The sequence below is a fragment of the Lampetra planeri genome, chromosome 7 (genome assembly GCF_965212315.1).
Source record: "Lampetra planeri chromosome 7, kcLamPlan1.2.h2, whole genome shotgun sequence".
Taxonomy (NCBI): domain Eukaryota; kingdom Metazoa; phylum Chordata; class Hyperoartia; order Petromyzontiformes; family Petromyzontidae; genus Lampetra; species Lampetra planeri.
The window spans coordinates 754133-766647 of NC_136113.1; the positions used below are offsets into that span (position 1 = coordinate 754133).

Sequence of the window (12515 nt, forward strand, 5' to 3'; positions counted from 1 at the left end):
AGAGTCAATAGATACGATTATAGAGTCGGTAGATACTACTGTAGAGTCAGTAGTTACTAATATAGTTGGTAATACTACTATAGTCAGTAGATAATACGACAGTCAGTAGATACCACTATAGTCAGTATATACTGCTGCAGAGTAGGTAGATACGACTATAGAGTCAGTAGATACTGCTATGGTCAGCAGATATTGCTATAGCGTCTGCAAATATCTTCTTGGTTCTTTCGGTAAAGTCACGTAGAAGGGAAGTAATAAAATAATAAAAATAAAACATAATAATATAATTTTCACGACGTTTCGGCCACAACGCAAGCAGCCGTCCTCAGGTGAAACCAGGTCTGTCGAGGCGACAGCGTCTGAATGAAACAGCACACGTGCTTGTAGCATATATATAAGCTGGGTTGTTTATTTTTATTATTTTATTACTTACCTTCTACGTGACTTTACCGAAAGAACCAAGAAGATGAATCCCTGCAGTCACGAAAGCTTTAAATCGAAAGTCTGCAAATACTACTATAGAGTCTGCAAATACTACTATAGAGTCTGCAGATACTACTATGGAGTTAGTAGTTACTACTATAGTCAGTAGATACTACTGTAGCGTCAATAGATACTACTAGAGATTCAGTAGGTACTACTATAGTCATTAGATACTACTGCAGAGTCAGTAGTTACTAGTTACTACTGTAGAGTATATAATACTACAGTCAGTAGATTCCACTACATTCAGTATATACTGCTGCAGAGTGCGTAGATATGACTATAGAGTCAGCAGATACTGTTACAGTCACTAGATACTGCTATAGAGTTAATAGTTACTACTATAGATTAAATAATAGCATACGACGTTTCGATTGCAACACAAGCAATCATCATCAGGTATAAATGAAATAGCAACAAAAAATCTAACCAGAAAACTATAGACAGACATATAAGCAGACAGATATCACCAAGATACATAGAGAGAGTAACACAGGTGTAGTGGTGATACGCGCTGGGTGTATATGTCGTGTGCCAGCGCGTATGTACGGGTGTGTGTGTGGTGACGCGCGCTGACGGGGAGGAGCAGGCGTCAGTGCGCGGGTGGGGGTAGTGCTGCTGATTGGCTGTGTGCCGGTGACGCGCCCAGAGGGAGTGATCGGGTAGCAGCGCGGTGTGATTGGTCGGAGAGTGGAAACACGCGCTGAGCGGAACCGGATCGTGGGGATAGCGCGTGGGGATTGGGTAACGGAGGAGCGGTGCCGACGTTGAGGTCCGCATCCGCTCCGTCTCCCGGGAAGAAGGGGTATATAAGGTGATGCACAGAGGAGCAAGGGGCAGAAGTGGAACCATCTAAGAATGAAGACGAAGGTGTAGAGATAGAGCCCGGAGAGGAGAGAAATGGAGAGTAGAAGAGAGTAATGTATAGTGTGTAGCCAGCGAGATAGAAAGGTCTACACGAGCTGAGTAATGTATAGTGTGTAGCCAGCGAGATAGAAAGGTCTACACGAGCTGAGTAATGTATAGTGTGTAGCCAGCGAGATAGAACGGTCTGCACGAGCCGAGTATGCATACGGTGTAGCCAGCGAGAGAGAACGGTCTGCACGAGCCGAGTATGCATACGGTGTAGCCAGCGAGAGAGAACGGTCTGCACGAGCCGAGTATGCATACGGTGTAGCCAGCGAGAGAGAGGCAAAGTCTACACGAGGCGAGAGAGGAGAGTGTAGCAGAGGCGCAGAGTCTACACGAGGCGAGAGAAGAGTGTAGCCGAGGCGCGGAGTCTACACGAGGCACAGAGAGCCGGCAGCACAGAATCCTGAGTCAAGAGAAGTGCGGTGTGAAGAAGAGAGGCCACGCGTTGTATTGTTACAAGTCAAGATTTAATAAAAGAAGTGTGTTCCCGTCAAGGAGTTTCCTGCCGTCATTTTCCAATACTTCATCTGGCGTCAGAAGTGAAACGGGCTTCCAAGTATGGAGACGAGGAAGACCCGTAGGACCCACGGGATTGACCGCGAGGAAGACCTGGACGACTCGGAGCCGCTGGTGGCGGGGGGTGAGGAAGAGGACTTGCCCACGCTGCAGGGTCCGTCGACGGCGCCGGCCGAGCGACCGGGGACAGACGCCGGGCTTCGTGAGGCGCACTCCCGACTGGCGGAGCTGCTGCTCGCCGCCGCGTCCATCTTGGCGGAGATCAGCTCGTCGGGAGGAGCGGGGACGGTGGGGGACATTTTACAAGGTCGCCCCGCAGATTCCCGCCAAAACGAATGGGGGATTCCCGCCATTGCGCCTGGGCCTACTTTTGGCGGGAACGGCGAGCGCCACGTGGTGGTGGGTTCCCAAGCGCGCGCATCGACTTCATCAGCGCGCGAGGGGGTCCGCCATCTTACGTCTGCTGCTGGAGCCGCCATCTTAGACACCGACGGACAGGCGGAGAGGAACCACGAGGCGGATGACTTCATTTTTCAGCAGCGCCTGCCCACGTTGTCAGCCTTCAAGGCGGAAGGCGGAGACTGGGGCCAATTTCAGCGAAGGTTTTTGGCGCATCAAGAGATGTCAGCGTGGTCCGATGCTACGGCGCTGCGGGCATTGCCGCCATGCTGGACGACGATGCGCTCGCGGCCTTCAGGGCTGCACGGAAGTCGGACCGCTCCACGCTGAAGGATGCGCTGGGTTTGTTGGCCAGGGTCTACGGGCCTCCCTCTACATGCCGCCATCAGTTCTACGCAAGACGGAAAGCGGCCACGGAGACCGCGCTGGCCTATCGCACGGCGTTGCTGGCTCTTGCTGATGCTGCGTTCCCTCGGATGGACGAGGAGGGCCAAGACGCGATGGTTTTGGAGCAGCTGCTCAAGTTGGCGCAGGACCTGGGGGTCCCTATCAACACAGCTGATGACATTGATATTTCTTCTTTGAGAGTCGCCACGAGTATTCAAGCGCACGAGGCCCTACAACGGAAGCAAGGCGTTGGTTGCAACGCTGCTGTCGTCGCAGCCCCGGGGTTGGTGGTCGCCGAACCCCAAGTCGTCAGCCCACGAGAGGAGGCGTTCGCCACGGGACGACCAGGGGACTGGAGGCCGGGGGCCCGGTCGCCTCTGCGATCGGGCCGAAAGTCGGAGCAACCAAGATCTACTCCGACCCTCGTCACGTGCTATAACTGCGGCCTCCGGGGCCACGTGGCGTCCGGGTGCCGCGCTCCGCGGCAGCGCGCCATGGGAGCTCGGCTGGACGACGACCGAGAGCCCAAGTCATCTCTACAATCCCCGGCAAGTCGCGGCACCTCACACGCTCGGCCTGTTTATTCGGCACACATGGGACGCCGCGTTGCGGCGGAGGAGGGCCGGTTAAGGTTCGGGGATTCGGTTCGGCGAGGGGGGTTCGGCCGGGACCAGGGAGACATTGAATGGGCGGAATTGGGGCATAGAATTGTGGCTGCTTCGGCGGGTTCGTCCGTTGTTACGGGATCTATTGATGGGGTTGAGATTAGGGTGTTAGTGGACACGGGGGCATCGGCAACTATTATATCGGACCTCATTTATAATATTCTTCCAGTCCAATGTCGTCCGCTGCTTCCAGTGGATGTGCCATTTTACGCCGCAAATGGGGGATCGTTGGGCATTATCGGTCAGGTTAGGGCGTCCATTTGCATTGGAGATATCAAATTATCGGGACCCGTTTTCGTTTCGTCTTCCTTGGCAGTTCCGTGTCTTTTGGGCACTGACTTTTTGGCTAAAATGCCCATTAAAATTCTTATCGATCAACGATGCATTGAACTGCCATCGGGTCGCCGGATTTCATTTTTGACGGGCCCTACTGACATTCGGACGGCGTGCGCTACGATACAAGCGGTGGCGACGCAGACAGTGCAAGTGCCCCCGGGTTCACAGATGTTGATTCCCCTCCGGTTGCGAAAACCATGGGTGAGGGAGGCTTCGGGACAGAGTATGCTTTTGGGTCCTTCTAACAAGGCTGTCGGGGGTCTTGATTTATCGGTGGCTCACACTTTGGTGCGGGCTGACAGGGATCCGTTTGTGATGGTTTTGAACGCGGGGTCGCGACCAGCTGTCATCCCGCAGGGCACCGTGCTGGCTCACGCGGCGCAGGTTCCTGGGGATGATGGGTTGGTTGCGCAGGTGGGCTCGAGCCCCGCGCGGAACGTTGAGCCAAGGGAAGACCTTGAGTGGGTCCATTCGTTATGTGCCGCCTCGGACGATTTGTCGGTGGCGCAGTTGGGTGCGCTGCGCGAGTTGCTCATTGAATTCTCTGATGTATTCAGTAAACATAAGTATGACATTGGGTGCACGGATTTGTTGCACCATCACATTGAAACGGGCGATGCGGCGCCGGTCAGGCTAAATCCCTTCCGACTGAGTCCCGTGGAGAAGGAACATGTTCAGTCGGCTGTTAACGATATGCTAGAAGCCGATATTATTTCACCCTCCTCTAGCCCGTGGGGAGCGCCTATTGTGCTGGTTAAGAAGCAGGACGGGTCCCTGCGATTCTGCGTTGATTTCCGTCGCCTGAATAAGATCTCTGTGGCTGACGCGTATCCGCTCCCCAGGATGGATGAGTCCCTCGATGCATTGTCTGGTGCGCGATATTTTTCGACTCTTGATTTGTTATCGGGGTTTTGGCAGTTGCCGCTCGACGAAGAGTCGAAACCTAAGACAGCATTTCGGACTCCAGGGGGGCTGTTCCAGTTTAACCGGTTACCCATGGGACTTCACTCCTCTCCAGCGACGTTTCAGCGACTTATGGAGCTGGTTTTGTCGGGCTTGCAGTGGGATACATGCTTGATTTATATGGACGATGTCATTGTTTTCAGTAAAACGTTTGAGGAACACCTCCGGCGATTGAGAGGGGTGTTCTTGCGAATGCGATCGGCTAAGTTGAAATTTAAACCGGCCAAATGTCACCTCCTTCGTAGGTCCGTTAGATACTTGGGTCACGTTGTCGATTCTTCGGGGATCTCCACCGATCCCGCGAAGACGGATTGTGTCGGTTCGTGGCCGACACCTACGTCCGTTTCCGACGTGCGTAGTTTCATCGGGTTTGCTTCTTATTATCGGCGGTTCGTTGAGCACTTCGCCACTATTGCAAAACCCTTGCACGCTCTAACGGCGAAGGGAGTGAAGTTCAAATGGGGACCGGAGGAGGAGGCCGCGTTTCGCTCCCTCCGGGACGCCTTGGTGGGTGCCCCACCCTTGTGTTATCCCGATTTTGCCAGTCCCTTTTTGCTGGACACGGATGCTGGCAACACGGGCATTGGGGGGGTGCTATCCCAAGTCGTTGGGGGTGTCGAAAGAGTTGTCGCCTACGGTAGTAGGGTGTTGTCTCCGGCGGAGCAGCGCTACTGTGTCACCCGGCGCGAGCTGCTTGCCATTGTTTTTTTTGTGCAGCAGTTTAGGCCATATCTGTATGGTCGTCACTTTACAGTCCGAACGGACCACGCGGCGCTACAGTATTCATTGAGGGTCGCCCAGCCCTCGGGCCAGTTGTCGCGTTGGTTGGAAGTCCTCCAGGACTATCAGTTTACGACTACGTACCGTAAGGGGTTGCGACACACGAATGCCGATTGCTTGTCGCGGTTGTTGCCTTGTGATGAATGCGCGTGTTTGTCGGGATCGGCGCGCTGTAAACCGACGCTTGCGGGGGAGATGGGGGCACTGGCTGCGACAGCGGGCGCACCGAGTGGGGAGGATTCCACTGCCTCTCAGGGTCGGGACTCGCTGCTCTCGCTGTCGCTCAGCGAATGGGGCCGCCTCCAGATGGCGGACAGCTCGCTGCTAGCATTGCGCCGCAAGGTTGGGGGTCCCGAGGGGGACCAGGAGCGTACCGGCTCCTATGTACTTGAGCGGGGCGTGTTATTGAAATGGGACAGTTTGTCCCGGCGGAACGCACTCGTGGTGCCTTCCGCTGTGAGGGGGAGGGTTGTCTTGGCGGCACACGAACGCCTCTTGCACTTGGGAGTTAACAAGACGCTTGCCCTGCTTCAGCGTGACTATTACTGGCCGGGGATGGGAAGTGATGTGGTGCATATTCTGAAGGGGTGCGTTGAGTGCGCCAGGCGTAAACCACCGGCCGTGGCAGCTAATCCACCGCTGCAATCTATTCAGGTCTCGCGTACCAACGAGCTCGTTGCACTCGATATTTTGGGGCCCTTCCCAGTCACGCCGAGAGGGAATAAATATTTGTTAGTGGGGGTCGAATACTTTACCCGATGGCCTATGGCGTGGCCTCTCGCTAACCAGTCGGCAGCGGCTGTGACGGATGCCTTCGTCCAGGGCTATGTCCTGGACAAGGGGGCTCCCGAACGCCTGCTGACCGACCAGGGTAAAAATTTTTCGAGTAAATTGTTGCAAGAGGTGTGCGATCTGTTGGGTACCAAGAAGGTGCGTACCTCCCCGTACCACCCGCAGACTGACGGGATGGTGGAGAGACTCCACAAAACCTTGACTTCCATGCTGTGCCAGCAGGTGTGCGAGGCACATGTAGATTGGGACCTGCAGGTCCCGGGAGTCCTTGCCGCGTATAGAATGGCCCCCCATGCAGCTACGGGGTTTTCCCCATTCTATTTGATGTACGGTCGGGAAGCTGACCCGCCAATAGAAACGCAACTTGGCCTGTCCGCTCCACGAACTAATTCTAATTTGGCAGAACATATTAAGTTTAATATTCATAAGCTGACAGAGGCGAGGGAGGCCGCACGGCTTAATTCGCGGGCTCGCCAAATTGCTAATGAACGGTTGCGGGCACGGAAGGTGTCCATGCACAAATGGAAACCAGGTGACAGGGCCTGGCTGCATTGCCCTCAGGCACCCTTGGCTACGTCGCCTAAATTGTTGAGACCGTGGAGGGGACCCGTGGAGGTCGTGCGCGTTGCACGGCCCCAGTGCGTTCAGATAAAGTGGGGAAAGCGCCGGTGGTACGTTCACCCCTCCCGACTGAAACCGTTCTCGCCTCCATATGGCCTCCCCTTGTGTCGTGATGGCCGGGCGTGTGACGTGACCGGCGACCCAGAGGGGGAAATGTCTCTGCCTGATCCACACGTATTGTCGCCTGATCTGCTCCCAGGTGTCTCGGAACTGACGGCTGCCGATCACCGGCGGCCGGATCTCCGTGGCGGGGCGGCCCTTTCAGGCCCGTTCCGCGCCGTCTGGAGCGGCCGGAACCGCCGGACGGTCGTCAGTGTCCCGCCCCATACGATGGACCAGCCAGACGGACTCGCGCCAGGTCGTGCTACTTTGCATGACCTGCCTCGTGAGGAGTCGGGGCAGTTGGAGCGCCTCGTCACTGCGTGTAGTCGCAGGGACGTGGGGCGCGTTCGTTTCGAATTTGCTCGTATCGTGTTATTGTTGACTTTTCGCGTTCATTGTCAATCTGTACATAGTTATTCTTGTTGTTGTTGTTGTTGTGTTATGTTACGGGGCACACTCGGGGGGTTATGGGGTTTTTTTTTGTTGGTTGTCGTTTTATCGTCGTGGTTGGTTGTTGTTAGCAGCCGGGCCGGCTGCGAGCTATGTGGGAGGGGGTGATGTAGTGGTGATACGCGCTGGGTGTATATGTCGTGTGCCAGCGCGTATGTACGGGTGTGTGTGTGGTGACGCGCGCTGACGGGGAGGAGCAGGCGTCAGTGCGCGGGTGGGGGTAGTGCTGCTGATTGGCTGTGTGCCGGTGACGCGCCCAGAGGGAGTGATCGGGTAGCAGCGCGGTGTGATTGGTCGGAGAGTGGAAACACGCGCTGAGCGGAACCGGATCGTGGGGATAGCGCGTGGGGATTGGGTAACGGAGGAGCGGTGCCGACGTTGAGGTCCGCATCCGCTCCGTCTCCCGGGAAGAAGGGGTATATAAGGTGATGCACAGAGGAGCAAGGGGCAGAAGTGGAACCATCTAAGAATGAAGACGAAGGTGTAGAGATAGAGCCCGGAGAGGAGAGAAATGGAGAGTAGAAGAGAGTAATGTATAGTGTGTAGCCAGCGAGATAGAAAGGTCTACACGAGCTGAGTAATGTATAGTGTGTAGCCAGCGAGATAGAAAGGTCTACACGAGCTGAGTAATGTATAGTGTGTAGCCAGCGAGATAGAACGGTCTGCACGAGCCGAGTATGCATACGGTGTAGCCAGCGAGAGAGAACGGTCTGCACGAGCCGAGTATGCATACGGTGTAGCCAGCGAGAGAGAACGGTCTGCACGAGCCGAGTATGCATACGGTGTAGCCAGCGAGAGAGAACGGTCTGCACGAGCCGAGTATGCATACGGTGTAGCCAGCGAGAGAGAGGCAAAGTCTACACGAGGCGAGAGAGGAGAGTGTAGCAGAGGCGCAGAGTCTACACGAGGCGAGAGAAGAGTGTAGCCGAGGCGCGGAGTCTACACGAGGCACAGAGAGCCGGCAGCACAGAATCCTGAGTCAAGAGAAGTGCGGTGTGAAGAAGAGAGGCCACGCGTTGTATTGTTACAAGTCAAGATTTAATAAAAGAAGTGTGTTCCCGTCAAGGAGTTTCCTGCCGTCATTTTCCAATACTTCACAGGTACAGAGAGGGCGATCGTCTCTGTGGAGTGGCCTTAAATAGACAGAGGGGGGCGGAGGCAGAGAGAGGGAGGGGTTATAGAAAAAATTAACATGTCAATGAGTACGAAGAACGCGTAGTAAAGTACACAGGCTTGAACATTAGGAGAGAGGGAGAAAGAACACACTAAATTAAATAACCTAGCAAACCAGATATCTCTGGTCAGAGATATCTGGTTCGCTTATCCCATCTCTGAAAGAAAAGAAAATTTGATTGTTGGAAGAAATGACCATCAGATATTAGGACGATTTTTGGGGTTTTGAACTTTAACATTTTTTGAACAGGTTTAGATTCCACAGGAGCGCTTTGGTTATAATGTTCAACAAATCCGAAGGTTGAGAGTTAATGTGCAGGTAGAAGATCGACTCAGCCCAGTTTTTTTGGTGTCAAGAAAATGAGCAACGCAATGTAAAATCGGTGAAAGTCCTGTGGAGTGACGAATACCAACCACAGGAATGTGGAGTTTAAACCATGCGCTCAGGGCGGCTCATGGAAATAAGCATTGCTCCCGTGCGTGTCTGAACATGGGAGACAATTTCATGGTAACTCAAGGGCGATTGTTCAGAATGTCACATGAAGACACATTCGGCAGATAGAATTGTTGTGGCCAGAGAATAAAGGTTGTCGATTTGTCTTTACTGCGTTCAAGGCCACACGGGATGTGATTGAGCGCGAGGCTCCAGGCATGGCTGTGGCGATGCTAATGGGTTCCCTCAGCATAACGCCCTTGGCTATGCTCTCAAGGTACGTATATTGTAAAATGTTTTGTTGCACGGATGGCCCAGTGCTTATGTTAAAGCCAAGCCACATTTAAAATTCATTAAAAAGACATGAGTCAACTTAGGGCAGAAGACAAGGGTACAGAAAACAAACTTGCAGAATATCCCAACCATTATCTCATAAAAACACTCGGTTCTCTCAAAATCGTAATCTCAAATCTTGTCGACTTATGAAAAAACACCCATTATCCTGGCATTTCTACGGTCCAAGGTCTGGATTTTGTTCACCCTCAGGTTCAAAGCAACCAGTCTCCTCACTTCCACCCAGCTCCACACACTGGGTAAAACATAATTTTACAATATATTATGAACAGTCTAGCACTATACTGGGTTAATGTATATTCTTCTTTGATATTCTGTCACCCCTTCCACAACTCATGTTCTAATTCACGCACGTCAGCCCCTTACTCTCGATATCAAAACAAAGACTGCATCAGCGAATTTGGGATACAGTTTGCATGCATGACGCTGTACAAAATGATTTTTATTTTCCTACAAGGTCACTACAGGGCGATATGCCCTATAGATATCGCACATTGACCTTATGAGTCCCAATATATATCACGCAACTTTAACAGTAGCTCCATAGGCCTACACATTTTTCCATTTTCATCTCTCTATTGTACTGTTTGTCTCCAAACAAATGCTTTATAACCTATACACGTGTAATGTAGCTCTCAGAGACACCGTCTTGTTATATATATTTATTCATGAATAAAGTCCGCCGACTCACTGATATTTTAACGGGTAACCGCGAGGTGACTATATACAGCTGGGTAACTTCTGTGACTTTACGCGACGCTCCCTATGTAGTTGGCTGACTACATAGGATTGGACTCGTAGCAGTCACGGATACAATATGTAACTCTAGCCTTCCAAGACTATAAGGTGCCCGATCCAAGATGATGAAGACGACGGTTTCTTGATTCCCCCACAGCAGCCCAGAGCCCTGCTCCATGCTGGCTTTTATCCCACTCCTGGGCCCGGCCACACCCCTTTTCCTGAACTCTCTCGAACCTCATCTGGGCCTGTCTGTCATTGTCTCAATTATTATTTACGACCAATTAGGTCCCGTGCTATCCTTATGTGACCCTGTCTGTTCCCTGTGCGTCAATTATTAACCACGGCCACCAGGCCCCTACTGTCCTTACACATGTAAAGAAGTCATTTAAAACTACAGGCTACGTTAGAAAGAGTCCTTGCATCTTTTGAAGACCAACGAGTGGTGTTCACCAACCCACCAGCAAAGCAGACAGAATCACCAGCTGCAACCAAGTTATGTGGCTCTTTTGTAGGTTATCCCTTATATAGGCCTCACTGGGTATAGCCCACCACATTTATTCGATCAGTGGCTGCTTTCACTTCTCCTTAATCAAACAATGGGAAGCTCACGCACAGACTTGGTCATGCACCTCGATTAGCTAGAGTATACAAACCTGTCCAAACCGTCTCAGGCCCCTGAGCTCAACCCTTTGACAAGTTTGATTAGACCACCTGAGCACTCGTCAAACCACGTTGTGATAGTGGCAAAGATTTTTACTCCGACTTGTGCTTTATTGCGTTTATTATAATGCTGTACATTACTGGTGGTTTTAGCCACAACATAACAAAAGCAAAGTGTAATTGTGATTTTCTTTCTGCATCGTTGGTGTGGGTGTGCGAGTGGTGACAACTTTTCATGTCATCCCTCTGTAGGCCGGTGTGTGGGATCCGAGGAAAGACTTTGATTATCAATCTCCCTGGCAGCAAGAAGGCATCCCAGGTGGGCATATGTGTCTGCCATATGTGTCACCAGTGGTTTCCATAATACATTGATTAAAGAAATATATTTAATGGACAGAGTATTCACTAGCAGCATGTGGCAGCAGTTTCATATAATTAGAGGTAATGCATTGGATGAGCAAACACTTATGGGAAGATTACCTAAGTGTGAACACTTGCAGAATCCCCGAATAGGAGTTATAAAAGGTTTCAGTTTGGTGTTTTAACATCTTAACACCTGTTTGTTGCCAGAATAAAGGGGAAAACCTATTCTCAGGAGTTATAATGTTACACTGGGAAAAGCAAACCATGGCTCAATATAGTGAATTGTATTACATTATTACGGAGCTGATATGCGATGCTATAAAAGGTGCAACTTTGCATTATCTCTAGCTTAGACTTTGACAAATCGCCAAAGTCAACGCAGGTCAAATATTTACGATTAAATATATTTTAACTTGTTCAGATACACATTTAAACTTTTTATGTGCCTCAAGGAGGAGACTTTAAACAGTTGCAGCTCAAATTCAGTTTTAGAGAAGTATTCTTAATGTCTCTAAGCAACTCCCCTCAGGATTTTTTCCTGCTATACAATATGAAGACCTGAGAGATCATTTTCTATTTTTTTTTTCAGATTTTAGACGGAATAGCATATTTAATTGTACTCAATTTTAATAACCTTCATTGTTTTTGCACTAAATTAAACACAATTGTAAATTAGTAATTTTATTTAATTCTTTACAAAATGTTCCATCAGTAAAATAATCATTTAAAACTTTTTTATCATTAAAAGATTTCAATACAAGGTCAATCACAAAAGTGACCACTTCTTGTGAAGTAATATTTTAGGGTCAATCTGGGGAAAAAATACTCCTGAACGTCCAAAATGTCTCATCTAGGCTTTATTTTTGGATTGAGTTATTGGTAAAGGCATGAACAGATTTAGTTATTAGTCTGTGTATGTTAGATTCGGTTACACACTAAAACCTCATGAAGAATCCGTTCTGGCGGAATGAATGGAGTCAACAGATCACCTAATAAACTGTCAACAGAATCGACAGTCAGAGGAAAATGACGTGGCGAAGAAGAGGGAGCCATAACTGATGTGGTGGGATCATAACAACTCGTATCCTGAGGAGCTTAACAGAATGTTGGTTTGTGGGTTAAACTATTGAGCAAGTGAGATTTTGAATAGATAAAGACACCCCCACCCCTGGATAGGCAACCGAGCTGAAGTAAGTGAAACCCACTCAGTGCTATGTCATGTGTCAACAGACATGGCACAAGCTGATGCAACTTGAGGTGCAATAGTTGTAAAGTTCTTAACAGGGATTCGAACACAAGTGTATTTACAAGTTAGGGTCACTTTGATAGATATATGAATAATGCTGCAGATGAGATGAAGTGAGAAACATTATCCAATAAATAAT

The 12515-nt window shown here is 50.6% G+C and overlaps 1 protein-coding gene across 2 annotated transcripts in view; it reads left to right on the forward strand.

Annotated features, from left to right (window-relative positions):
* LOC144719707 (gephyrin-like) overlaps positions 1-12515 on the forward strand; it is a 77160-nt gene that overhangs the window by 22450 nt on the left and 42195 nt on the right. For both annotated transcript variants that reach the window (XR_013585660.1, XM_078595845.1), the window contains exons 5-6: positions 9195-9289; positions 11020-11086. Coding sequence is in view for 1 of the 2 variants with exons in the window: in XM_078595845.1 (XP_078451971.1) it covers positions 9195-9289; positions 11020-11086 (162 nt within the window). In the remaining variant the exon portion in view is untranslated. The remainder of the gene's footprint in view (positions 1-9194; positions 9290-11019; positions 11087-12515) is intronic.